We start from the raw sequence: 26,183 nt of genomic DNA on the forward strand, positions 1-26,183 counted from the left end.
AAAATTGCTGTGAATGAGCAGTGATGTGTTCCTCATCCTTCTTCTTTTTTTTTTTTTTTTAATAGGAGCTTTTAAAGCAGTAATCCTGTCCCTGGGCTACCATGGCATATGGGATAGGGGAACAATAGCTTATTTAACAGTTAGCATGACATGACCAAGAAAACTTGGTAGAGAAAACACATTTTTTCCCCACTGCCTGGACAACACCCCCACCCACACCCTCATTTCATTTAGTCTTCGCTCAAGTGTCACCGCCCCAGAAGTAAAGAACCAAATTACTCCACCTGAAATCACCCCATCATTTTTAATCACGTTAGTCTTCCTTTGACCTCCTTTACACCTTTATCCTGTCTTCATAGCACTTAGTCTTGCTCCCCCACTGCAATGTAAACTCTTTCAGGGCACAACTCTGTTTTGTTCCCAGCTGATGTGGCCAATACCTTGTAGGCTCTCAATAAATATTTGTGAAAAACACAAAAAACTAAATAATTACGAGCTTCTAATTCCCTCATGTTTGCAGTTGTGTTTGTTTGGTTCTATTTGTCCTTTATGTGTATCACATCGTGACCAGTGAAAATTATTTATGTGCGAAAAAACTGGAATTACTACTTGCAACGTGCCATGACCCGGTATGAAACCTAACCGAAAGGTTGTGTCCTACTGGAAAAGTACAGATAATGCTAAAAGCAAGTTGTTTTGATCTGGTTCTTTCTTGTTTGTTTTTAAGCCTGAAATAGTGAAATGTCACTGCCTCTTTTGTGGAATGATCACTGGTAGTCGTAACAGCAGCATACTAACCAGTTAGACATTGGAATTCCTTCAGAATCTCTTCATTCCATGATTCCACAAAAACTGATATAATTAGCTTCAGCTCACTCAAGGGAGAAGCTAAAGTTCACCAGGCAGAATTCAATCCAATCCAATCCAATCTATTTAATATTGCTGATTTTAAGCCTTATGCCATACATTGGGCTTGGCACAACTGATAAAGTGACAACTGCCCTTGCTCTCCTACTGGTTAGATTAGTGTCTCACAGGAACCCAGAGTGGTAGAGAAGTGATGACAACACTTCAAGAGTTACTCCAGGGAACGTATAGAGTTGTAGAAGCACATACCACAGGAGGTTCAGCCAAGCAAAGAATCAAAAGGCTTCCTGGGCAACTGTCAGCTAAGCTTGGAACCAAAGGGTAAGTGGAGAGTGTCCAAATGAAGAATGAAGATGAATGGAGTGTTTTCTCGGCCAAAGAAAAGATATGGAAAAAATAAAAGAGGCATGCAAATGGGGCATTGCACTTTTGTTCCAGATAGTCGTTGTTTTCACCCACCACTTTTCTTCCATTCCTTCCACCTCGTTTTTAGCCTATAGGTTAGCCCCTTTCCCTACTCATCCACTGTTCTGTTGGGGCTTGTTTGCAAACCCAACCCAGGAACCAATAATCTAAGGAAATGGCTAAGGAGTAGCCACTGGAATCTGGAACCAGGCCCACATGACACTTACAAAAATTTCATTTTCTGCAGAAAAAATATTTTGACTCCTACATTTTTGGACTTCATTAGAAAGGTCTGAAATGGATGACACCAAGCTGTTTGCCTAAAATAATGTCCCAAGCCTGAATTGGCATGGATTGTTCCTGAGATAAAAATAGAAGCTTGTTTTGCTAACAGAAAACAACTTGGAAATCAAAGAGTCATTTAAGTTGAAACCATTATTTTTCTTTTTCTCACAGAAAATTCCTGTTTTTATACACACTAAGAGATCAGGATAGTGAGGTCACTGCCACAGAACTTTCCATTAAAAAATTGAAGCTGAAAACCTCAGAAAGACAATAAAAATGGGGGAAAGTTTGTAATGTAACAAACTCATTCGATAAATATTTATGAGCACTTACTATGCACCAGGCACTGTTCTGGGCACTGAACAAAGAAACTTGCCCTTATAGAGTTTGTGTTCCAGCAGAAACAAGACATACAAAGACGAAATAAGCACATTATATAGGAAACTAGAAGATTAGTTGCATGGGGAAAAAACAAAGTAGAACAGGCAGAGGGCCTCAGGAGGGGGCAGATTGCAATTTTAAATAGTGTGGTCAAGATTGATCTACTCAGAGAGGTGGCCCTTGAGCAAAGACTGAAGGAAGTGAGAATGTGAGCTCCAGGCAGAAGTAACAGTCGGTCAATGGCCCTAGGGTAGGGGTATGCCAAGAGTGCAAGAAAGGCAAGGAGGTCACGGATTAGGGGAAGAAAGAGAATAGGAGATTGGGCCGGAGAGGTGTGGGAGATGGCAGATCATTGCCCTTGGGAGTCTTTCGGAGTAGGGTTTGGAAAGAAGGGTGAATCGATTGGACTGATGTTTTAAGCGTTCATATTAGGATAATCACTGCGCGCGCTCATTTGAACACAGTCTTTTAGTACAATACGTTTTACTCTGCCACAACAGAGCAATGATTGATTAAAATGGTTTCTAAATCATCGCCTCAGGATCAGGCCCCATAAGACTGCTAAGTAGTAACAGCCCTCCCCTCCAGTGGGCACATGCCCCTAGAGGGGCTGCCGTCGCTCTCCCAATGTGCTCTGAGTTGAGCTGGCAGAGCTCGAAAACAGTCTGCACGTTTTCTTCTTCAAAACTCGATTGGAGAGCCAAACATTTCTTTCGGTTGGTTGCAAAATAAAAAATATGCTTTTGCCAACTCTGCGGGAGAAGCAAACTCCCGGAGTTTGCCTTTGCTGATTTGTCCAAGTCGTGCTGTGGTTTCACTAAATGCAGACGCTGCTCCACTCCAGCCACATAAAGCTTTCCAGTCTTGGGCTTCTCAACCCTCCGGTGAAAGGTACCGCTCACCACTGCGGTCACCACCTGTTAGGGCGGAACTGGCGGAGCGCACCTACGCCCCGGGCCCCTTTCCTCCCCGCTTACCCTTTCCTGCTGAGCACCCTGCTTTCCGCGCCCGGGCCGGGCTTGCAACGTTCCTCCCAGCCTGGCGCTCGCCGGGCTTGGCTGGCCCCCAAGAGACGCTGTCTTCCCCGCAGCGCCCCCGCCCGCGAGCTTCCCGCCGAGGGGCCAGGAGCCCTCACCCCTCGCCCCGGGCCAGGAGGGCAGCGAGTGGAGCGCACGCGCGCCCCCCGCCCCTCCCTGCAGGCGGCGCGACTCCCCCTGCAGTACCTCCCTCGCGGGGAGGGAGCCGGAGGGGCTCCCGGAGCCGCGCTGCAGACCTGCTCCTGTTGCGCGCCGCGCGGCTCTCCTGCGAGGGTGGCAGCAGCAGCCGCGGCGGTCGCAGCTTCTCCGGCGATCGGAGGAGGCGAGCGCTCCTCTCCTCCGCTCCCAGCACCCCAGCCTGGTCCCCGCGCAGCCTCACCGCCCCCCGGACCTCGCCTCCGGACATGGATTTCCTCCTGGCGCTGGTGCTGGGGTCCTCGCTCTACCTGCCGGCGGCCGCTGAGTTCGACGGGAGGTGAGTTGTCCCCAAGGCGCTCCCTCTATTTTTCCTCGCGAATCTCCCACAGTCCGGGGGTCCCCTATCCTGGCGCGGTGGAGCGGTCACAGAGGCGTCTCTGCAGAGTAGCTGGGCCACCGTACGTATCGCCTCGGCAGGAGGAGAGCCGTCGAGCCTCTCTCCCTACCCGCGGCTGCCCGAGGCCGAGCACGGGGACCCAGCCGCGGCTCCTAACCGCGGCTCCCAGCTCCGGGACTAGGGAGATCCCAGCATCTCCGTTCTGAGGGTGCGGGTCAGCCGCTAAGAGTAGGTGATGCACGGGACAGCCCTTGGCTGGGAATCTCTCGCTCTTGATTTAGACGGCTCATCAGTGGGGAAACTTCCTGGTGGCAGTGGCAATATCCGGGCTTGGTGCTGTCAGGGCCGCTCACACCAAGTGTGGCGGTGAGGGAGCCACTGGGCTTCCAGGGAGAACCTGTTTGCCTCCACACTTGGTTTTCTTGACGGAGAAAGACTCAAAATAAGAACTGAGGTGAGGGGACGCTCCGTGTATGTGTATGTGTGTATATGTATGTGTGTGTGCGCGCGCGCATACACACACACACACACACACACACACACACACACACACACAGCCCCGAAACCTCGGGCGAGCTTGACTGCGGCGTGCTCTGACAGGTTTCAACAACTAGGCTCCGTCTCCGCTGTCACTCAGCGGGTCCTCCAGCCGCGGCGCGCGGCGCCCTCTCCCCAGCCGCCAGGGGTGGAGTGGGTTAGTGGTGTTGGTGTTCGTGTTGTTGTTGGGGGGGTGTGTGTGGATGGGTGGGTGTGTCACCCTCTCCCCAGTCGCCGGATGTGTGTGTTTCGGGTGCTGGGTTATCCCACCTCGGAGCAGTTCCAGACCAGACTAGCCTCGAGCGCTGATCTCTGCCGCTCGCGCGAGCAGCCACGACAAATTTTCACTTGGGTCACACCACTGTCCAATCACTCTCTTTCAGCGACCCCCACCCGTCAATTTTCTCTTTCGCAGCCCTAAAGACTGCCGCACCTGTTTTACTTGCAATCTTGGAACGAATCAATTCCACGATTGATTGGCTTTCTTGTACCTGGAGGGGAACGGAAGGGAGCCAGTGAAGCGCGACCGCTTGTTTACCACCTGGTCGAAGGAAATAAAAAGTTCGGGGTTATTTTGTACTTTGGACTTGGGGGCATAAGGGGGAGATAAATGAAAGGGGAATTGAAAAGATTAACACAGTTTAAGAAAAGTTGGGTAGTTGTCAGAGGCTATTTTAGCTTTTTAAAAGCGGTTCTTTGCCCACATTCGGGTATGTTGTTCGTTTCTTGTACGCACATTTGCAACAAGAAATACATCACATGATTATGTATAAGATTTTAATGTAGCTTTTAAAAGATGTCTAAAACAGCCAGTTAATATATTGATGGCGGGGGAGAGTCATTTAGGTGTCTAAACAGGGAAACGATTTACCAAATAAGGTGCCAAAGTGGAATCTGGTGGATAAATAGGTATCCTGAAATTGAATACTTTCTTTAGTCCTTGTTTACATTAGAGAAGAAGATAACATGAATTGTTGATGCAGGAAAGTTTCAAGCCACAAAGACACTTGAGATGTTAGCTGCACTTTAAACTCTCCTTGGTTTTATTTAGATTTCTTTTTCTAGTACATTTTTTCTGGGCACTATTTCTGCCAAAAGTCATATCTCGAAAAGAGTTCTGTTTTATTTGATTTTGAGGAACCTCCCTTCTTTCTGCCTGGTCCCACATCTACCTTTTATATATGGCAGAATTTTTTTTCTTTCTGCTTTGACATGTCTTAATACTTTTTGGTTTATGATGAATCGGTGAAAACTGGTCTTCCCGCAGTAACAGGTGTGGGTCTTTGAGGAATCTGTTTTATTTCAAGCTTCAGAAACCACCCTGTGAGTGGCAGCCTTGAGAAACCTTAGTTTTAGCTGATGCTATTTCCATTTAAGAAAGGATCTTCCCCTCCCTTTTTTCCTCTACTCCTGTGTGTTTTGTGTATGTTTAACTCTGAAAATTGAAATTAGATCATAGCAGAACGATTTCCCTGAAGGTGTTTTATTCTTAAATTTCTGCAGGCATGAAGGAGATCATAGAAAATTGTTGGGTGTGATTTAAAATTGTTTTCTAAAATAATAATGAAGGAAATTATTCTTAATTTCAAAAGTATCTCTATTTATTTTGAATCTCTTTGTTTCATAGGTGGCCCAGGCAAATAGTGTCGTCAGTTGGCCTCTGTCGTTATGGTGGGAGGATTGACTGCTGCTGGGGCTGGGCTCGTCGGTCCTGGGGACAGTGTCAGCGTGAGTATCATCACCCTGGGGACATTAGCTCCCTAGGAGGTGAGGCTCTACACCCTCATTCACAGCTTCACTTTGCACATGGGAGGGCTCATTAAAAGCAAGGCTTGGTGGTGGTGTTCTGACATGGGAGTTTTCAGGTACAGTCCCTGGCTCCTTATTCTGCCTCTTTCCAACCTGAGCCACCTGTATAGTAAGGAGTCAGTTTTGTTATTCCCAGGATGCTTATTTCAACGTTTGTCCTCAGTATCTCCAGCTCCTGTTTTCTCCCCAAGCTCACTCTTTTCTTTGTTCCAGGCTCTGAGATGAGGGTAAGATAATGAGTCTAGACTGTATTTACACTAAATAAACTCTGAACCTTATAACACTTATAAAATCCTTACCATAGCTGTTTGTGTAAAGTGGCCTATTTGTAAAAAAAAAAAAAAAAAAAAAAAAAAAAGTTTTTCTGCAGTGAGGTGGTCCGACTGGATTTTAAATGGACCACCCAGTATAATCAACACTTTTGAAAAAACATCCTTTTTAAGTTCAATAAGTAATCATTTAATAAGTGTCAAATCAGAACACTGATTTTTTTTCATGATCATAAATGGATATTTTTATGGGAAAAATAGAGCTACATGACAAACATTTGAGAAATTTGTGCCCAGAATTTTATCTGGATCTCAAAATTGTATCTCACTCCCCCTACCAAAAAAAAAAAAAAAATCCACAAAAGTCAAGTAAAGTTCAGGGGCATCTTGGGCAGTGCTAGGTTGGCAGGTCTGTTGAAGTGATGAGAACTAAGTTGGGTTCGGTACATCCCAATGTTTTACTGCTAATGAGAAAAGAGCTTAGAGGTCTAGAGAAAGGGTATTTACTAAGGCTGGAGCTGGAAGGGGTGGAGCCTGCCTTAGAGTTGTGCTGCTGGTGTGAGGAGTTGAGTAAATTTAGGTTGGAAAATGTTAGGCGTTCCCTCAGCTATTTTAGTCTTTGAGAATTGCATGCCATGTCTGTCCTGAACTTTCTGAAGGAGAGAGAGTGACAGTGGCAGGTTGACTCTGTAATTGCACCATACAGGCTGAAGTCTCTTGTTAGGGATGGGAAGGCAGTGGGGACTAATGTTGGTCTACCATGTTTCCCCGAAAATAAGATGTAGCTGGACCATCGGTTCTAATGCATCTTTTGGAGCAAAAATTAATATAAGACCTGGTATTATATTATATTATATTATGTAATATTATATTATATTAAAGACCCGGTCTTATATTACAGTAAAATAAGACCGGGTCTTATATTAATTTTTGCTCCAAAAGGCACATTAGAGCTGATGGTCCGGCTAGGTCTTATTTTCAGGGAAACAGGGTAGCTGCAAGCCACTGGGCCAGACTGTATGCACAGTTGGGCCATTGCATTCCATTATAAAGAAAGATAATGGTAACTCTAGTTTCCAGTAAACAAAAGACCTAGGCAAAGCTGATATGCCCCCACTGGTTAGTCTCTTCAACATTGTTTTTAACGGCAGATGGTCAAAAAGAAGAGTGGTAGCTGGTGGACTATATAGTCTTCTGCCAGGTTACCACAGTAAGAAGTAGTTGCACAGCGGATCGCCACAGGTGTGGGATTGGAAATGCAATCAGGCTTTGATAATCAAAGGGTGAAGAGAGGACCCTTCTCTTGGCCCAACATATGCACCTTTCCAAAATAAAAAAACTGAGTCCTTTCCTTGCAGGAATGGAGATACCGTGTTTCCCCGAAAATAAGACCAGGTCTTGTATTAAGTTTTGCTCCAAAAGACACATTAGGGCTTATGTTCAGGGGATGTCATCCTGAAAAATCATGCTACGCCTTATTTTCCTGTTAGGTCTTATTTTTGGGGAAACGAGGTCGATTCCTCCTTATTTGCTGCCTTAATTTGCAGGACACCCCCAAAGCGAAAGTTGAAGTGCTTTGGAGTGTGCATAGTGTCCCAACCCCACCCAGGACAAGGCTGCGCTGGCAGAATGCCCTGAGCCCAGCGGAGTGCAGCTCCCTTGAAGGCAGAGTGCCAGAGCAGTGGGCAGAGGCGGAGGCGTGCATGCACACTCTGCCAGACACCCGCAAAGAATTCTGGGGGGGAAACTCTTCTATCTCCTAGAGGTATTCCCCAGAAAGTACCTCGAGTTGCTGTTCTGTGCCTCTTTACCAAGCCATTGGATCTTCTCGAGTATACACCAGCTTGTCAATTCCGAACTTGGATGAGTATAAAGGCTTTTCAAAGTTTCAGTGGCTACAAAGTTGAAACATCGAAGCCATTTCCTCGCATTTCACTTTGTGCACAGTAGCTTTCCCAGCAAATATAGGACGCTGTTGTACCATTTTCTGTAGCTTCATTTTGTTCCCAAAAGATTGAAAGGGGTCAAATGGAGTATTCGATCGTATTCACCTTTTTCTTATTTCTATTCCTCAAAAATCTGAGGAAGCTGCAACACAGCCTGAGTTAATTATTGAAACAGTAACGTTATAAAAACGTGTAAGATGATCCTACACAAATCGCAGTTTATCTTAATTTAGATTTGGTGAAAGTTTGAGCGGCAGCATGATGGAGGGGAACGGGGACTCTGGAGCACGGCTGTCTGGGTTTAAATTCCACCACTTATTAGCTGTGTGACCTTGAGCAAGTCATTCAGTCTCTGTGCTTTATTTTTCTCAGCTCTAAAATAGTTCAATACTTCACAAATATAATCATGTGAGGTTTAAATAAGTTATTATATGTAAAGCACTTGAAACTATTCCTGGCACAGAGTTAATGCTACATATGTGTTTGGTGAAATGAAAGAAATGTAAAGGATTACTGCTATTGAAACAGTGTTGTGGGATGGACTTACCATGCTAGCAGATTCTTTGTTCTCTAGGCATGATATTTGTATTTTGTGTGTATACTGCCAAAAGGGTTCCCAGGTTCTCTGTGTTGCAATAAAATCAAATGCCTTTAAATTACAAAGGGCCAGATGGATTTTTACCATTACTATTGTAGATAGCGAAGTTGTAAGATTGAGATCAAAGATGGATGTGTCCTAGTGTGTGTTTTATCTTTCCAGAATCTCAGATGGTCCAAATGTCTCTTGTCAGCGCAGAGCCCCCGTCTTTGTTTTGCTATAAACAGGTAGAGGAATGCGAGGGTGAGAGGTCAGCTGAAAGTGGGAAGAACTGCACCAAAGGAAGCTTGTTAGAGACAAATGCAAAACTCCTGATTCATTTTTAAAGAAAGCTTTTGTGAAATTAAAACCTTTGTCACTATATTTATTCAAGAAAAATGCCTTGTTGTTCTTTAACAGTTACATCTGGTAATGGATTACCTATAAAAATTCCAAAGAGCTTCTGGGAAATTGAATGTGAAAAATGTTTTTGCCTTTCTGACCCTTAGACAAGCTCAGTGTTAGTTCCTTTGAGGAGACTTCTCCCTTCCTTATCAAAAGTGCCCTGGTCCTTCTTTTTTTTCTGAATGATTCACTTTGGAATTTTCCTTCAAAGCTGCACAGCAAAACCAAAGGAAGCTATTCCCACTTATACCCAGAACTCCCTAGTGTATTCCTTAGAAGATATATAAGCTGGGGAGACCCAACACTCACTATTCTGGGTATTGATCAGCTCTTGTGCCCTAGTGCAGAGACCCTGTGGTGAGTATCTGTTCCAGTTGGTTGAGTATATGTGAGATGTTTTGACTTGATATTCATGGGGTCCAATGTATGTATTTATGCAAAACATGCTGTATTTTATTTTTCACTCACTACCCCCTTTTCATGGACTTGTTTGGAGAAGCTCAGCCTTGGTCCGGCTCACTGTGTCTAGCCACAAAGCGACATTCAGCCACATCCTTGCCTCTGGGACTGAGGAAGGAAGGATCAAAAATGCTACCCAAACAGGCATAGGAGATGTCCTGCTGCTTCCTGCCTATGCACCCAACACTCCATCCCAATATTCCGGCCGCCTGGGAAAGCACGGCCTATTCCAGAAATAGGCAGGTTGTGTTTTCATAGTTCTTTTAGAGGTCATATCCTTGCCTTCTTTCTGTCCTTTGATTCTTTGTTTTGTATTCCTGACTCATAAACAGATCTCTGCAAACTGAGACTTCAAAATTTGATTTTTTTAACTGTCTTGGGCTTTATCAATTATTGATGTGGCTCTTTATTGTAAAGTGAAAATTTCTTAGTATGTTCATAACACACTGATACATATTTATACCACACAGTACCTTCATCTCTCAGATTGTCACAAAAGATTTGTTTCTTGTTCTTTAATTATTCCTTAACCTTTCTATCGTATTAATGGCACGCTTCATTTTAATTATTTTTTTTAACAATTTCTCTATTCCTACCAAGTGGAGATCTTTGTAATGAAAATTTCTCAGGGTTTGTATATTTTATTTTAAAAAGCTGTGTATGCCTTGGAACCAATTCTCAACTGAAAAAAACATTAGACAATTGGTGACACCTGAGTTCAACCCTAACTTTTATAACTGATTAGCTGTTTAATATTTCTCAGCTGCAGTTTTCTTATGTTACAAGCAGATTTCTAAGATTCCATGATGTAGAAAAGAGTATATAGGATCTAGCTATGGTATTTCTATATGGTTGTCTTTCTGTTTTTCTTGGAGATTTGGCTGTATATGTGGCTTTGACAATAGAATTTCTTTAAAAGCACTTTATAGAGGTGTAAAGAAAAACACAAAATACAACTAGTTCCAGGTTTCAACAAAACTATTCAGTTTCTGAGTTCTTCGGCTGTCAGTTAGCAGTTTGTGGTTTCTGAAGGAAATTATGTGAATTGGGTGGTTTTGCATAGTTTTTACTTAACACCAGGCAAAATTCAGATGTTTTATGTTTCTCTGGAGATTTTGGAAAGATGTAAAACCTATACCTAAAGTTTCACTTTGCTTTATTAGCTCTAAACCTCATTTCCCCCAACCCCTTCCTGAAGTTAGTAAAGACTAGAACTATGTAATTGCCATGTAAAATGAAATTTTGGATTCTTATCAGCATTAGATAAACTTCTGGTTAGCGCAAAATAGGGACTGAAAAACAGTAATTCATTCTGAAGCAATTTTGGAATTGTCAAATAATTTTAGTTGGATGATATATATTACTGTCTAATTGTGGCCGCCTGGAAAGAATGATGAGCAAATTGTTGAATTAAATCTTTCTGTATTTCAAATGAAAAAGGTTATTAGTTTAAGCAGAGAATTTTGATTTAGTAAATGAAATGTTTAAATATCGTGTTTTATTCCTTAGTTGTATCTGGGTTCTGAAACTCAGCCTTGTAAATGGAACATGATTTATTAATTTTTACTCCTTACACTGGCCATAGACTTCCTGGCCCTCATCACAAAATTATATAGATTACACCTTTGGTTATTTAGATCTTGAACCTTTTCTTTCAAATAAGAAATGCTGGCATTGGCTTTCAAGGCCATACGTAATGTTCCCTCTCAAAAAGGTTATTTCTAGTGAACGACTTTCCATTTGTAGTCAACAACTATGGCACCTTCCATTGAACATAAATTCATATTTTATAGATGAAGCTGTTTTATACTTGTGCAATGATATCCACCCTAGGAGTAACTGGAAGTTTCAAGGTGGGTCGTACTGCCCAGAGCTATGCTGAAGACTGCCAGCAGGTCCTGGGACCAGCTTTGTGGGGCTGAGCATGCTTCATGTTTATTAGCTTTCTCCTCTCATTGTGGAGTGAGAATGCAGAATCTTGGTGTTTTGTTTTGTTTTGTTTTAGGTAGGAATAAAAGCAAGATGGTGGAAAAATCGTATAACTGTTTTCAGCCCTAAACCTGAATCTCCAAATCCTGAGGAAGTAAAGTTCTTGGGGTTTTTTCCCCTCAGTTTAATTTCAGTAATTCTTTTTTTCCCCCCAGTTTTATGGAAATATAATTAATATACAGTACTGTATAAGTTCAAAATGTACAGCATGATTTGACTTACATATACTGTGAAATGATTACCACAGTAATTTTAATTAACATCCATTATCTTATGTAGTAAATACAAAAGAGAAAAAAATGGTTTCCTGTGATGAGAGGCCTTAGGATCAGACAGCAGTGTTAACTAGTCATCATGTTGTACATTACATCCCTAGTACTTCTGTATCTCATAACTGGAAGTTTGTCCCTTTTGACCGCCTTTCTCCAATTCCCCCTGCACCCTCCGCTCCCCAACTTCTCCTGCCTCTGGTAAGGGAATGACATTTTTGATTAAGTTTATTCAACCACCACTTTCTATGGAAGGTTATTTAAGAACACCTTGTACTTTGGCTAACTTCAAGTGGTCTTGGAATGCAGATTCCAAATGAAAATCAGTGTTGAAGAAGGTTGACCTTTTTAAACAGGTAGTTTTTGAGTATGTGTAGTCTTGAAAGTTAAGTTTCACAGAAGTTACTTTGTTCCTTCATTCTTTTCCCCCTTTAGAACTGATCTTCATATAATACTATCAAGATCTACTAATTTCCTAAGATCCTCTCGTAACATTTAAGGATTAGAAATTTTAATACTTCTCAAGCTGGGAGGTCAGGCCAATTAGAGGGAGCACTGTAAATCCAACTGCTTGATCTGCCCTCAACCACCCACCCCAGGGGATACCTGAAAGTGCACGCACACTTACACACTAGTGTCTAGAATACACTCTGGCCCCAGAAACAACACTGTGTTTGCTACTGGGAACTTTCTGATGAGCTTTGAAAAATATATGTGTGTTTTTTCCCCCTTTCCCATTAGAGCAACTGCAATGGACAGCATTTCTATATGGTGCTTTTTATCTGTCGAATTCATGTTATATGCATTTTTGAGTCAGTTGAGTCAGCTGCGTGCTTTAAAAGTGATAATCCAATGATGGTGAGTGGTTCCATGCAGCATCCTTCAGTGAGTAATGGAAGAGATTCATCACAGGGCTGGGCCTCCATCATGGGGGAGATGAAAGGGAAAGAGAGAGGGGATCTGATGGCCTAGTCCTCATCCTTCCACCCCCCGACCATACACAGATACTTTTGCCCCTTTCCCACCAATTTTGTGCAGGTTTCAAATATTTTAAAATATATATATTGTAAGAGAAAGAAAATGCATTCATTTTCTCCTCAGAGCAATGACTGTTGCCAATTTTTTGTGCACCTTTCAGAAATACTTTACATACTTATGGGCAAATTCTTATATATCTCCTCTCCAATGTTTTTTATACAAATGAAAGTATACTACCGTGTTTCCCCCAAAATAAGACCTAGCCAAACAATCAGCTCTAATGCGTCTTTTGGAGCAAAACTTAATATAAGACCTGGTATTATGTTATGTTATATTATATTATATTATATTATATTATATTATATTATATTATATTATATTATATTATATTATATTTTGTATTATATTATACCAGGTCTTATAGTAAAATAAGACTGGGTCTTATATTAATGTTTGCTCCAAAAGATGCATTAGAGCTAGTTGTCCGTCTAGTTCTTATTTTCAGAGAAACACGCTACATATACACCATTCTCTGCCTTGCTTTTTCTTAACTATACATCTTGAAAGGCTTTCTTTATTACCAGTACATGAAGAGCCTGCTCACCTTTTTATGGATTCATAGTTTTCCATTGTGTGACTATACCATAATTTATTAACCAGTTTCTTATTGATGGACATTTATATTGATTCCAATCTTTTACTAATACAAACAGTTCTGACATGAGCAACTTTGAACATACGTTGAAAAAATACTGTTTTGCACATGTTTTAGTATTTCTGCAAGATCATGCTTTCTATGTGGTCAAGTGGCATATACATTTGTAATCTTGACCAACTGGCCAATGGTTTCTTACCTGGTAGTAAGTAGTAATGGGAAAGACTGGATTGCAGTGCTGATTGCAACCCTATATCCAGAATCGGATCTGTTGCCTGATTCTAGGATGCTCTGGTCCCTACTCTTTCCCTAAAACCCCTCTGACAAGTCAGTGAAGGATTCTCTGTCCCCATTTGTTTCATCTGCTTCCTCTTGGACAGAGGCAACTGGCTGATATTGGGAGTATGGAGTGAGGTTTGTCCATTTGCCGGGGTTTCCACCTGGCTTCCTGCCTATCAGCTGTCCATTTTTTATGGATGTGAAGTCCTTTTTACTTTTAAGAAAGATCCACACATTCTTTTAGGAATTGCTTTATTCATTGACCTTTTATTACCTTTAATAAGTCAGCTATAATTTTTATAGTTCTGTATATAGTGTGTGCTTTTTTTTTACTAAACCTATGGTCTATTGGAGAGGATTATGTCGAATTTTGATATCTGAATAAAGTTTTTTGGGACACCTGTTTTGATATAAACATTTTCAGGAAATATTAAAATATTGTACTAAAATACTTTTAGAAAGTGACTTTAAAACTGTAGGGGCATACGTTTGCCATTAGTGATTCTGATCCTTGTCCCAATTCTATACTTAAATTGTCTTGTTTAAAAAATAGGAAATATATGCATAAGTAAAAACATTTAATAAAATCTCAGATTGAGAAAGAGAAAATGCAGTAAAGGTAAGTCTTTCTAACTTCCCTACTTTCCTGACACTTAGTTCCAACCCCCAGGAACTGTTTCCTATTGATCTTTACAGAGATTTCTAAGCATTTCCAAAATTTCCCTTGTTCTTCAAATAATAGCACAAAGTAAGAACTGTGCTCTAGTTTATTTTTTCAGTGAATATTACATTTTGGAAGCTGAACCGTAACAGTTCATGTAAATCTGACTCATTCTTGGAAATGGCTGTGTAGTATGGCATTGTATGGCTGTACCATAATTAATTTAAAAATCCCCTACTTATGTACATTTACATGGTTTCATTATTTTTTTTTGAAATATGCTGCAGTGAATATCTCTGCAGATTCACTATCACTGTTATATACATTTAGATGTAGGAGAGTTATAAGGATGTTCTGTTTTTATCTAAGTGCAGTCATTGAACTTTCATTTTATTTTTATAAATTTTCTTATCTAAAATATGTAACTTAAAGAAGATTAAATCATGGATAATATTACAACATGGAAACCTGTTCAGTCACTTTTTATTTTGATTCCTTAGAAGAGACCCTAAAAGATAAATATAATTGGTTTATTTGTTTGTTCTACCTTGTGTGGGGAATGCTGTGAAGTGTCTTCCAGGAATGCATGCAATAAAATAGGGAAATAGAATTAACAAGGGCGAGATGGAGGGGGGAAAAGGATAGAATAAAAGGTAAGACATTGGGAAGAGAGTAATTAAAATGCAAATATATAAGCCATTGGATCCCAAATATATTTTGTAATTTGGCTCTTAGCTGCTGCTAAGCAAAGGAAAAAGGGAAATGTTATTGCTGATCGAATTCATGTTGTTTATAGGGAGAAAACAAACCCGTTTTTTTTTTTGGAGAAATTATGGCTTTTCCCCACATAGAATTCTGAAAGATGACTTTCATGTGGTCCTTCACAGAGTGGGAATGAATGATGGAGCCGAAGGGCCACATCAACTCTTCTACCATGAAAACAGTGTTGGTTTTGTAACGCTGTTTCATAGAAGATCGTCTGACCTATCTGAAGCCCTTACTCTAGATGTGCAGTTCACGGAAAGCTATTCTGCCTGCAGTTTAAGAACCATTAACTATGCGCTTAGCTTTCTGATGCCTCAGCTTGATCTAGCCCCGAATATCTTGCTGTGATGGGTGAACTGTTTAGGGCTTTATGGGCAATTCCAGGTTAGACAAGTCAGTTTCACGTTAGTATCTCTAACAGTGTCCTGAAGTTTGCTGTATTATTAAAGGCCAATCCATATGTTTCTGCTCTTTTTATTAGCCCATATATTTTAAAGATCAGTTATCATCAGTTGGTTGATGGAGTTGGTATGTACAGCATTATGAATGGAGTGCAGATAAGGTGTCTCCTAGACTCTAGCATAAGGAGGCTCTGCAAAGAAATCAGTGGGAGAATTTTTCGTATCAATTTTATATGAGTTATTTTTGTATTCATTAGAGATCAGTGTATAAGTTCATCACCGTTCTCTATATTCTTATTCATTTTCATGCAAATTATGGCTTGGGAAATGAGGTGATGCACAAGCATCTAGGTGATGCTTGGGATGTGAGGTGATGCCCAAGCATTGCTTCTAAGCATCATTTATCCTACTCATGCTGTTACATGGAATAAGGGCCAGTGAACCCAAAAACAAAATCTTGACCAGAGCTTATTCCCCAAGCTCCTGATTGTTACAGGTGTGCAAAGGAGCCAACGTGACCCTTAGTTGTTATCCTAGTTCACCTGAAACTCATGGAGGGCTGCTCTTATGAAGCCACTTAGGTCTGAATAGACTCAGAGCAGAGCTTGTGGTAAGTACCCTCTATGTACCCCCATCTAGACCCAAACTTCACTCTTTTTTTACTGGGTTGTGAGCAAAGGCTGATTTCCATCCACTCTTGAAGCCCCTAGGAACACTGGAACCTGAAACCCTGATGCACTCATGCCCTAGGAGAATCTTTCTCTCAAAAAAAAACAAACAAAAGAAAGAAAGAAAGCAAGAAAGCTCCATGTGTGTCTTGAGAAGGCACCAATCCAGTAAGTGCCCCACCTCCTCGGGAGAAGCAGGAAAAGGGGTTTTGAATGCTTCTCTTCAGAGATCAGCACTGACCAAGAATCTAGCCTCTCTCCCTGTATCAACCTGGCGGGGAGCTGAGGAGTTTATACCGGCGGGGCCAAGGTCTTCCACTTCTTCATGGGAACAAATAAATAATCAGTTTTCAAAGACAATAAAGTGTAGCCAAGATAATTTGGCTTGAAAAAATTTCCAAGTGATAGTAATCACTGACTGCAGCCTTAGAAAACTACTGGTAGCGTCAGCCTAATGTGATTGACAGTGCAACCCTTGGAATCTGCCAGGGCAAACTAGTGGCAAAATGTACACCTAGTTGCTAAAAAGATGATGTGTTTCAAAGTATAGAGTTAAGTAATGTAAAATAAAAAGAAAATTTCCATTTTAATGCTCTAAAGCTTTTTTTTAAGTTTTCTGATTTCATCATTTAGTTACTACTACTACATAATTAGAGAATTATAATCATAATAGAATTCCTAATAAAATTCCTGATAAAGCCAGCAGAAAGGAATACATGTCAACCCAGATATGATAAAGTATTACTGTGTTATTATTATGCGTGGTAAAATAGTGGCAGATATCTATGTGTTCGTTCCATATTCTTAGAACATCTCAAAAATTTTAGTTTAAACTTAATCTGATGAAACACTGTTAAGTCAACTTGTCATTTTTAACTCTCATGGAAGAAAAAAGTTATGAATAATCAAAAAGTTTTCTTAGCTTTAGAATTTAGTAGTTTGGGAGAAGAAATGTTTTTTTCCTAGTTATATTTAATTAGAAGCCCTCATTTCCTGCGGTACATTAACTTACCATGTTTCCCCGAAAATGAGACCTAGCCAGACAATCAGCTCTAATGCATCTTTTGGAGCAAAAATTAATATAAGACCCAGTCTTATTTAACTATAATGTAAGACAGGTCTTATATAGTATAATATAATAAGACTGAGTCATTAATTTTTGCTCCAAAGGAAGCATTAGAGCTGATTGTCCGGCTTAGTCTTATTTTCAGGGAAACACGGCAAGTAAGGCCTGGACACAGCCTGGATAGGAGCTAGATGTCAGGAGAAAGCCATTTGGAGACTAAGGATTTGTCATAGGTGATTTGCATGTGAATAATCTAGAGTCAGCTAAATTTTAAAACTGAACATTTCACTTGGTCACTTTAACCATTCTATACATTAATGGTATAAATTCTCCAGAACTGACATTGTCTTCCTATTATAACATCATTAGATCACAAAGGTTAGAGTTGCCTTTTGTAGACATTGACTTATTCTGAAATTTTAGGAACTATGTGATCACAGTTTAAATTTATGCTAATGTACACAAAGGAAGAAATAATTGGGAATTTCTGGATTTAGGCTTACTTTGCCAAAAACAATGTTGTTTTTCAAAAATCTTTAGTCTTGTTTTCATAAATCAGAGTTCTATGAAAGATCCCTAAATGGTCAAAGGTGTGTGTTGCTAAATTTACACAGACTAACTCCATGGATAGACATTGCAAATATAAGCTTCCTGCCACCCAAAATATTTTTCTAAAGCCTGGTACCTCCTATTTTATTTCAGTGTTATGAATTTGTAGGTACTTGGTAATTATCTGTCAAATGTTTGCATGCCAACAAATAGCAAATAATAGAAAAACACAAATTGCAACTTATCCTTAGTTGTATTTTTTAAATGTACTTAGGTGTTTAGAGTTGATTTTATGTTATATGAGGTGTGATCAAACAATATGGTGAATGTTTGAATGAAAAAAATTATTACAGTAAAAAACACATTGTCATTTATCCCTCTCAAATACTCCCCCTCATTTCAAGCACACTTACCCCATCGATTTTGCCACTTTCTGAAGCAGTTCTGGAAGTCCTCTTTTTTGAGTGTCTTTAGTTGCGCTGTTGTGGTTGCCTGGATGTCATGAATTGATTCAAAACGTTTACCCTTCATGGTCATTTTGACTTTGGGGAACAGCCAGAAGTCGTACAGTGCCAGATCCAGTGAATAAGGTGGATGAGAACACACCATAATGTTTTTATTTGACAGAAATTGCTGTACCAGAAACGATGTGTATCATGGAGCATTGTCATGATAGGGGATGAAGTAAAAACACTCATGAAAGAAGACTTCCAGAACTGCTTCAGAAAGTGGCAAGAATGATGGGACAATTGTGTTCGAAGTGAGAGGGAGCATTTTCAGGGAGATTAATGGCAATGTGTCTTTTACTGTAATAATAATTTGTTTTATTTAAACATTCAATGTATGTTTTGATCACACCTCATGTATATTTACTGTGGTAATAGATTATCCTGGATAAATTTACCCAAGCTCATATGATTACATACATATTTCATGGTGTTTCCCATAGATAATGGTGATTTCAAGGTCCTTTGTCTCTTGGATTGAATTTAAAATCATTGATGAATTAAAAGATTTATTGTATCTTTGTGTCTATGTATAGCCAAGAATTATGACATTCCTATGTATAGTTTCATTTTCTAAATAAGGCACAATTGTTTTTTGAAACAAATTTAATTGTTTCAAAGAAACAATTAAATTAAAAAAATTAATTTAATTTCTTCCCAATTAAACTAAGGAAGAAAACATGAAATTCTGAAGAAATAATTTGTAGATTTACTAAACGTTCTGTCCTCTGATCTTGTGTTAAAGTCTGATGGACTCTACAGCTTTAATACTTATAAAGTAGTGGATTGGAAGTTGGGATCATCCAAATTCCCACTCAGAATGCTATTTATGGGATCTGGCTGTTGGTGCTCCAAATGTATAAAGTTGAATAGTTGTCTATGAATAACATTTGCCAGGCTGATACCAACATTTTTTGACCATGAGAAATATAGCATGAAATTTAAGATTGGAGTATGAAGAACTTTTTAGAGTTACTACTTTTTCTACCTGAAGATTAGGTTTGAGAGGTTGAAGTACAGTGTCATGAGGACCTTTCACTTCCATTTATGTACCTGGCCTTTATCACCTGATAGGAGGTGCATGTGTCATGCTCTGCTCTATGATTGATTAAGAGGCTGTGTGACCCCCGTCTGGGTCATGTGGTAACTGCATCAGTCATGTTAGTCTGAAGCATTTTATTATTTCTTTTCAAAGCTTATGATTGGCCTAACATTTGGGCATTTTATAATATCTTTTACAGTAAATTAAACTATACACCAGATGATAGGGATACCATTGGATAATAAATGGGCTCATTTCCTTAGGGTTTCTTATCCCTTATTTCCTTTAACACTGTCCAAGGCCCTGGGTTGACTTCAAATCTATAAACCTGTGTTTAACAGGCAAGAAGGAGTCATCCCTGAATAGTTTGGTTTCTCTGGTTTATATTGGCTATAATTTCATAAAATCATCAGAGTGCTTATTATTTTTAGCTATGCCCAATATCGCTGAGAACCCTCAGTAACGTGCATAGTATCACCGAGAAGCTTCAGGTGGAGGAGCACTTCTTGGGCACATCCCAGACGAGAGTTCAGGAGTTGTAAACTGTCACTGAGTGGGTTTGCCAGCAACGTTGTGAGTGTTTACTACTGTGGCTGTGTGACAGTGGTAGTAGACAAACAGATTATCAGGAGAAAATGGGATAGGTTTTTCTCTGTTATGTGCTACTAAATTAATCCTATTTTAGTGCTTCTCAGCAAGAGATTTATACCACTATATATATATAGTGGCAACTTTCACAAAAATAGTGGTGATGGTTGCTTATGAAAATTTCCTTGTATGTCAGTAGAGAATAGACCCCAGAAACTTCTCAGAAATAATCTATTCCAGGTTTAACATTGCTTTGATTTAAGATGCAGTTTTGTATAGTTTTAAAGTGCAAATTTTAAAATATGGGACGTTGGCTAACATTTCAGGCTAGAAGTCTTATTAATGGATCTACGTGTTGATATAACATTTACTAAATCTATATATGTTAAGGCTGATTTATGTTAAGTAGGAGAAATGTGACCCAACTTTAAGACATTATAAGATGAAAATAAACTATACAGAACTGTTTGGCTGCTTGGTACTAATGTAACTAGTTAGAAAATAATGATGTTTGCTATTCTTTATTGAGTTGTTTTACCTTTATTTAATATATTTTTCTTAATAGATTATTTAAAATTGGCAATTAAAGAGTATTAAAGAAACGGTATCCTTTTATATTTTCCCCTTCTCATACATAACCATTGTCATAAACAGTGGTTATGTATGAACATAAACAATGCTTTATGTCATAAACAATGGCTTTCCTTAACATGTGATCTAGTTTTCAGTTTATGCTTTGATTTATTTTCAGCATTTTGCTTAGATTGTACCTGATATGTTTCATTATTTTAAGAAATGTATCAACATCAAGATATGGTGAGTTCTTTTAAAGTTAACAACAATAACAATAAAAAAATACAAATTTCTTATAAACCTGAGCAACATGAAAAGTAATCTCTAACAAGCAAATGTAATGTGTGCCTTTAAATATACTGAGCAATCATTCTCGATTGATAGTTAAATTACTACTTTATTTGAGTCAAACTGGACTTAGAAATTGGACTTAGATTTTTTTTCTTCTGATATTACCCAAAAGAAGCCTCGATTCACCTAATTTTAAGTTAAATAAATAAATAAACAAATTGGAACTTGAAGTGAATATTTTAAGCTTTAGTGAGGGAAGATATTAATCCAAAAGAGAAATAATAAAATCATCTCTTCCCTTACCTCTAGGATTTCTTGGCTGGTCAAATTCTGACCATTGTTAATAGTGTTTCAAGTTTCTTCCGTTTACTTTCATTAGACTGGGTTATTCATGTATCTTCAAGTGAAATGGCTGAGCTTTCACAGTCATTCTTGTTGCTATTGACAACCAGAGCAGCCACGCAAGAACAAAATGCTATGGAAGAAAAAAAAAAAAAACCTTTAATATTTCCTCCCCAAAGTTGGAGAGAAAAAGGAACACACAGTGTATAACAAACAGGTAAGTCAAGATATATCAATTTAAAAACTACAAGCCCTGGTTACTAATTGATCAAAAGTTTTAATTTTTTTCAGATATTTTGTCCAACATGCATTTAAATAAAAGGATACTGTCTCTTGGAACCCAAAATTAATATTCTGAAAATGAAAAATTGGATTGGAAGGTACAGTGTCACAAAAGGTCTGAAATATTTTAATTTAGAATTTGGACTGAAAGAATAGCACAACTTCAATTATTGGATAATATTTTTGTTACAAAATGTTTTTAATGACAAAATGGTGACTGAAATATTACTATTTTAAACATGTCCTAGATTTTTTTTTTGTTTCAGAAAAGCACTGAAAGTTGAATATGTGTAAGTCTCCGGGAATGTTACAAGTTGATAAATACCCAAGTCCAGCCTCCTTACAGAGAAAAGATCTGGAATTTCTTTTTTTGGACATTTGTTTTGCAGCTTTCTACGTCTTAAGGCAGAGAATAGCCAGGATAAGGTGCCAGCTCAAAGGTTAGATGAACATATTTCTTGAAATAATTTTGGCTAATATATGTCTCAAAAGGCATAACTTCAAACTAGTAACTTCACGGAATTAATCAATACAACCTAACATTAGTTGTGGTTTTTTGAGTTCCTTTTTTTGGGGGAAAACTATATTCCTTAGAGATGTGTTTATTCTGTTCATAATTATACTAAGTTAATTTTATTTCAGTTCTTACATTAAACTTTTCCCTTTCAGTTTATAATTCCTTTCTCTTGTTTTATGAATCTAATAAATTGACCTCCATTCTAACCTAAAGGACAGTTTATATTTTTAATACTTAAAGAAGCAAAAAATAAATAAATAAATAAAACAAAGTCCACCAAATGAAATTACTAACACCAGCCTATCATTAACCTGAGGGGATTGTATCTCATATTCATTAATTCTCCATGGAAAAATTCAGGTAAGAAATATTTTTATTGTATAAAATATATAAGATGTTTTATAATAGTACCTATGAGTATTCATGCTATTCTTTTGATACATAAAGGATTCCTTGTTTAAAGTATTTTTGGAAGTCAATAATGTCACTTAAGAAATCACCCTAATGACACTTAAGTGGAAAATTTTGGTGAAATATATGAAATTCTATTTAATGAAATTGGTGCCAAGAAGACACATATTTTAAACTGATAGGTGGAAGATACTATCACATGTCATAGAAAATGTCTTGAAGAGAGGATTTTGATAATAACATTTGGGAACAACATTGATAGTTCTAGAAATAAAAGGGAATTTCTTCAGGGATACTTAAAAAAAATCAAAGTGTATGTATCTTAAAATTACTACCGGTTACAGAATTAACTAGAAGAGTTGTGGCTGAGTTAGGGAGGCAATGCTATAGAAACAGTAGAATGTGGACTTTGTCACTAGCAGATTTGGGTTTAGGAAGTGTTCCTGTCACTTACCAACTATGAGATACTAGATATTTAACTTGTCTGAGCCATGATTTCCTACTCTTTGAGCCTACTTTGCAAGATTGTTGCTGGCCTTGAGTGCCTCGTGCAGAACAGTTCTTGATAAATGTTTGTTAATAAAAGTGTGTGGTCAATATGTGAACTCTGAACAGTGTTCTACTAGGGTCCATCTTAGTATTCATGGTATAGCATACTCTGCCCATCATTTGGAAATAATCAATTGGAAGTAGGAAATTTCTCAAATTATTCATTTCTGAAATAAAAACTTTCATTGGATAGCTGTCTGTGCTTCTGAACCATTCCTTTCCCACTCCTCTAATAATATTTATTTGCAGACCTCAGAGAGGAGTATGGTTTTGGTACTTTTTATCAAAGGAAAAGGAACTGAAGGAACTAGAATTGTAGAATTACATTCAGAGTATGGTGTATTTATTTGACAAATTAATGAAAGCTTACTAAACGCAAGGAGTTAAGTTAGGTGCTGGGAGAGATACAAAGATTTATAAGACATGGACTCTTGCTTGAGAGGAACTGATGTGGTAAGATGGTTGTCTCATTCCTTCTAGCATTCTAAAATTAGAAAGAGGTAGTAGGGATAAAGAGGTGTTCAGAGGAAGAATCACTTCCAACTGGAGAGGATAAAGGAAGATTTCATGCAGTCAGTGGTGTTCATGTGATTCATTCATTCAGTAGATATGTATTGAGGGCTATTACCTGATTGATCCTGGGCCAACCACTGCAGACATCATACCAATAAGATGAAGCTATAGGCATTCATGTCATTGACTGTCAGCACTGAAGGCCTACAGTTGGTAACAGTACCCGATGAGAGGTACATTTTGATACAGGTGTGTTTTGAGATAGGATATCACAAGAGCATATCTCAGGGGGTGTATCCCAGATAAGAAGTGATGGACCAGTGGCCCAGCTAAATTGTGAGGGATGAGTAATTCGAATGAAGGGCACTCTGGCTAGATAGGAAAAATGCATTAAAACATTAGAAGCCAGAGTGAGGAGCACATTCCAGAAAATGTAAGAACCTTAATCCAGAATTGGGGTAGGTGTTTAAAGGGCATCTGATAAGAGATGCTATGGGAGAAGTAGGGATGGGCTGACTCGTTCAAGGCTTTTGATGTCACCTTAAATAGACTCACCTTTATCCTGAAGTTGTAGAGGAACATTGTAAAGATTTTAAGCAGGGAAATTACATAATCAAATTTATATTGCAGAGTATATAAGCTGGTGCTAATGGGTCAGATCTAGCATAGAGGTAAATTTAGTTTCATTCACAGAATGAACTTTTTTTTCAAATAGTTGCCAGTGCAGATATCAGACTATTTAAAAAATCAATAGCTCTGCATTACTGTAAGGAGTCAGTGGGCTGGAGTCACTTAGCAGCTGCCCCAGTGGGAGGGAGCATGTACTCCATTTTACCACGTGACTTGCTTCTTCCGGGCAAATGCCTGGGATCTGTAGGCGTTTGAAGTTCTGGGCCCCATTTCTGAATGGTTTCGTGATTGATAATTTAGAGAGGAGCCATTTGAGGCTCAGGATTAGAGGCTGTTCCAGTAGACCTGGTGAGAAATTAGGTTTTATCTTGATTAGTGGTGGGAACAGAGAGAAGGATCAGGGTTGAAAGATACTGAAGAGAAAGGATGGAGAGGCGTGCATCAGCATAGCGGTGGGTGTGTGGACTTCATAGACAGAGATCTGGCTGCTACCACAAACTGTGTTTTTGATAAACTTACCCAACCTTTCTGAGCAATAGCTCCTCCTCCTCTTCTTCTTCCTGTTACTCCTCCTCCTCCTCCTCCTTCTTTTTCTTCTTTGGTAAAATGTAAGTAAGAGGTCTACCTGATAGGGTTTTTTTTTTATGAGGATCAAATGAGAAAATACTTACAAAGCACTTAGCTCAGTAACTGGCTCGTATTAGTTCATATTCAATAAAATGGTGGCTGGTGGTGGTGGTGATGGTTCTGAGGGTGAGGAGGATGGAATCAAGGATGATGCCCAAATTTCTGGGGTGTTACTCGGTGAGCTAGAGAACCTAAGAGAAAGTGCAGATGCTGATGACTTCAGTGTAGGATGTGACATGTTTGAAGTGCTGTGAGACCGTGAAATGGGGAGGTGTGATATATGATTGGGTTCCAAGGTGGGTTCCAAGGTGAGCTGAGGGGCAAGATCTGCGTGGGACACAGGCTGTGATTTGATGATCTGTCCATCACTGTCCTACGCAGACCTTCCTTCCCCTCCATCAACTTCATTCAGCCTTGATAGCCAATCACATCGAAGGTTGACTTTAAACGAAGTCAAAGAATGTGGGGGATTCAAATACTGGGTTAAGTTTTGTTTGGAATGTTATCTAATAGTTTTAGGTTATTGAGCAAAATTCTTTCCAGTTTACCATTTTGGTCTCCAGTTGAAAGAAATGAATAATTCAACATTTGTTTATATCAGGGCTGAAAATCATCACCCTTTACAAATGTTATCTTTTTTTCCATCTTTTGTTGGCTTTTCGGTTTTATATCCCCAACACTCCTAATTCTAAGTAAATATTCAATTATAAGTGACTAATTGTCGGGAATGAATGACCACAATTTTTTTTTTAAGTTTGTATTCTTTCTGAACTGAACTTACTGAAAATCAGCCCGGACCCAAGTCCTAGCCCAAACTCCACCTTCTCCTCTCTCTGTTCCTAACTTTAGCGGTAGGACGTCTCCTCTCCTTTCTCTACATTGAGTTGTAACACTTGAGTGGAGCTTGTCTCATACTGCTCTACTGTGTGGTGATTTGTGGATCTGGAGCATTTGTTATGCGAGACTGATAGTTCCATGAAGCTGGAGACTGTGTCTTACACACATCTTTGTATCCAGTGCTGTGGCTTCCTCAATGCTGAGTTGAGTTCAGTTCAGTACACTTGAAGCTGGAAGAACCAGGTACTTTATAAAAAGGATAAAAGATATATGAGGTGTAATCTTAATAAGAAGATTGTGGTTTTCAGGAAAGACAATTTATTGGGAAAATAAATGTATTTCATTTGTCTGTCTATCTTACGGCTTTATTACAGGTCACGGTTCTTAACTCTTCGTTGAGGTTCTAAAAAAAATCAATTTATATGCTTGAAAACACATAAAATGTAATCTGTGTCATCTACTGCTTGTAATCCATTGATTGTTCACAATTATGGGTAGAATCCTGATTCTCTGAATACAACACTCTTCAGGTTGACAACTGCCTTATCTTTGAAGGACTATTTTTTTTGCTACATAGACCCAATCACAGTGGTCTGCCATTGCATTTCCACTTCGTCTACTGCTTCATGCCTCTCTCAGCTCATTCACCATCCACGTGGTGAATTCCTATTCATCCCTTAAGA

General features: G+C 39.1%; 1 protein-coding gene across 7 annotated transcripts in view; it reads left to right on the top strand.

Moving 5' to 3' along the window:
• The first annotated feature begins 2,779 nt into the window (after window positions 1–2,779).
• NPNT (nephronectin) overlaps window positions 2,780–26,183 on the top strand; it is a 77,379-nt gene continuing 53,975 nt past the window's right edge. The window contains exons 1-3 of one of the 7 annotated variants that reach the window (XM_033106102.1): window positions 2,780–3,450; window positions 5,675–5,775; window positions 21,806–21,856. In XM_033106102.1, the coding sequence (XP_032961993.1) occupies window positions 3,380–3,450; window positions 5,675–5,775; window positions 21,806–21,856 (223 nt within the window). In that variant the 5' untranslated portion in view covers window positions 2,780–3,379. Of the gene's footprint in view, window positions 3,451–5,674; window positions 5,815–21,805; window positions 21,857–26,183 lie in introns of all 7 variants that reach the window. The other 6 variants (XM_033106097.1, XM_033106100.1, XM_033106098.1 and 3 more) reach the window with 6 other exon arrangements.

Source organism: Rhinolophus ferrumequinum, chromosome 5 (genome assembly GCF_004115265.2).
Source record: "Rhinolophus ferrumequinum isolate MPI-CBG mRhiFer1 chromosome 5, mRhiFer1_v1.p, whole genome shotgun sequence".
Lineage (NCBI taxonomy): Eukaryota > Metazoa > Chordata > Mammalia > Chiroptera > Rhinolophidae > Rhinolophus > Rhinolophus ferrumequinum.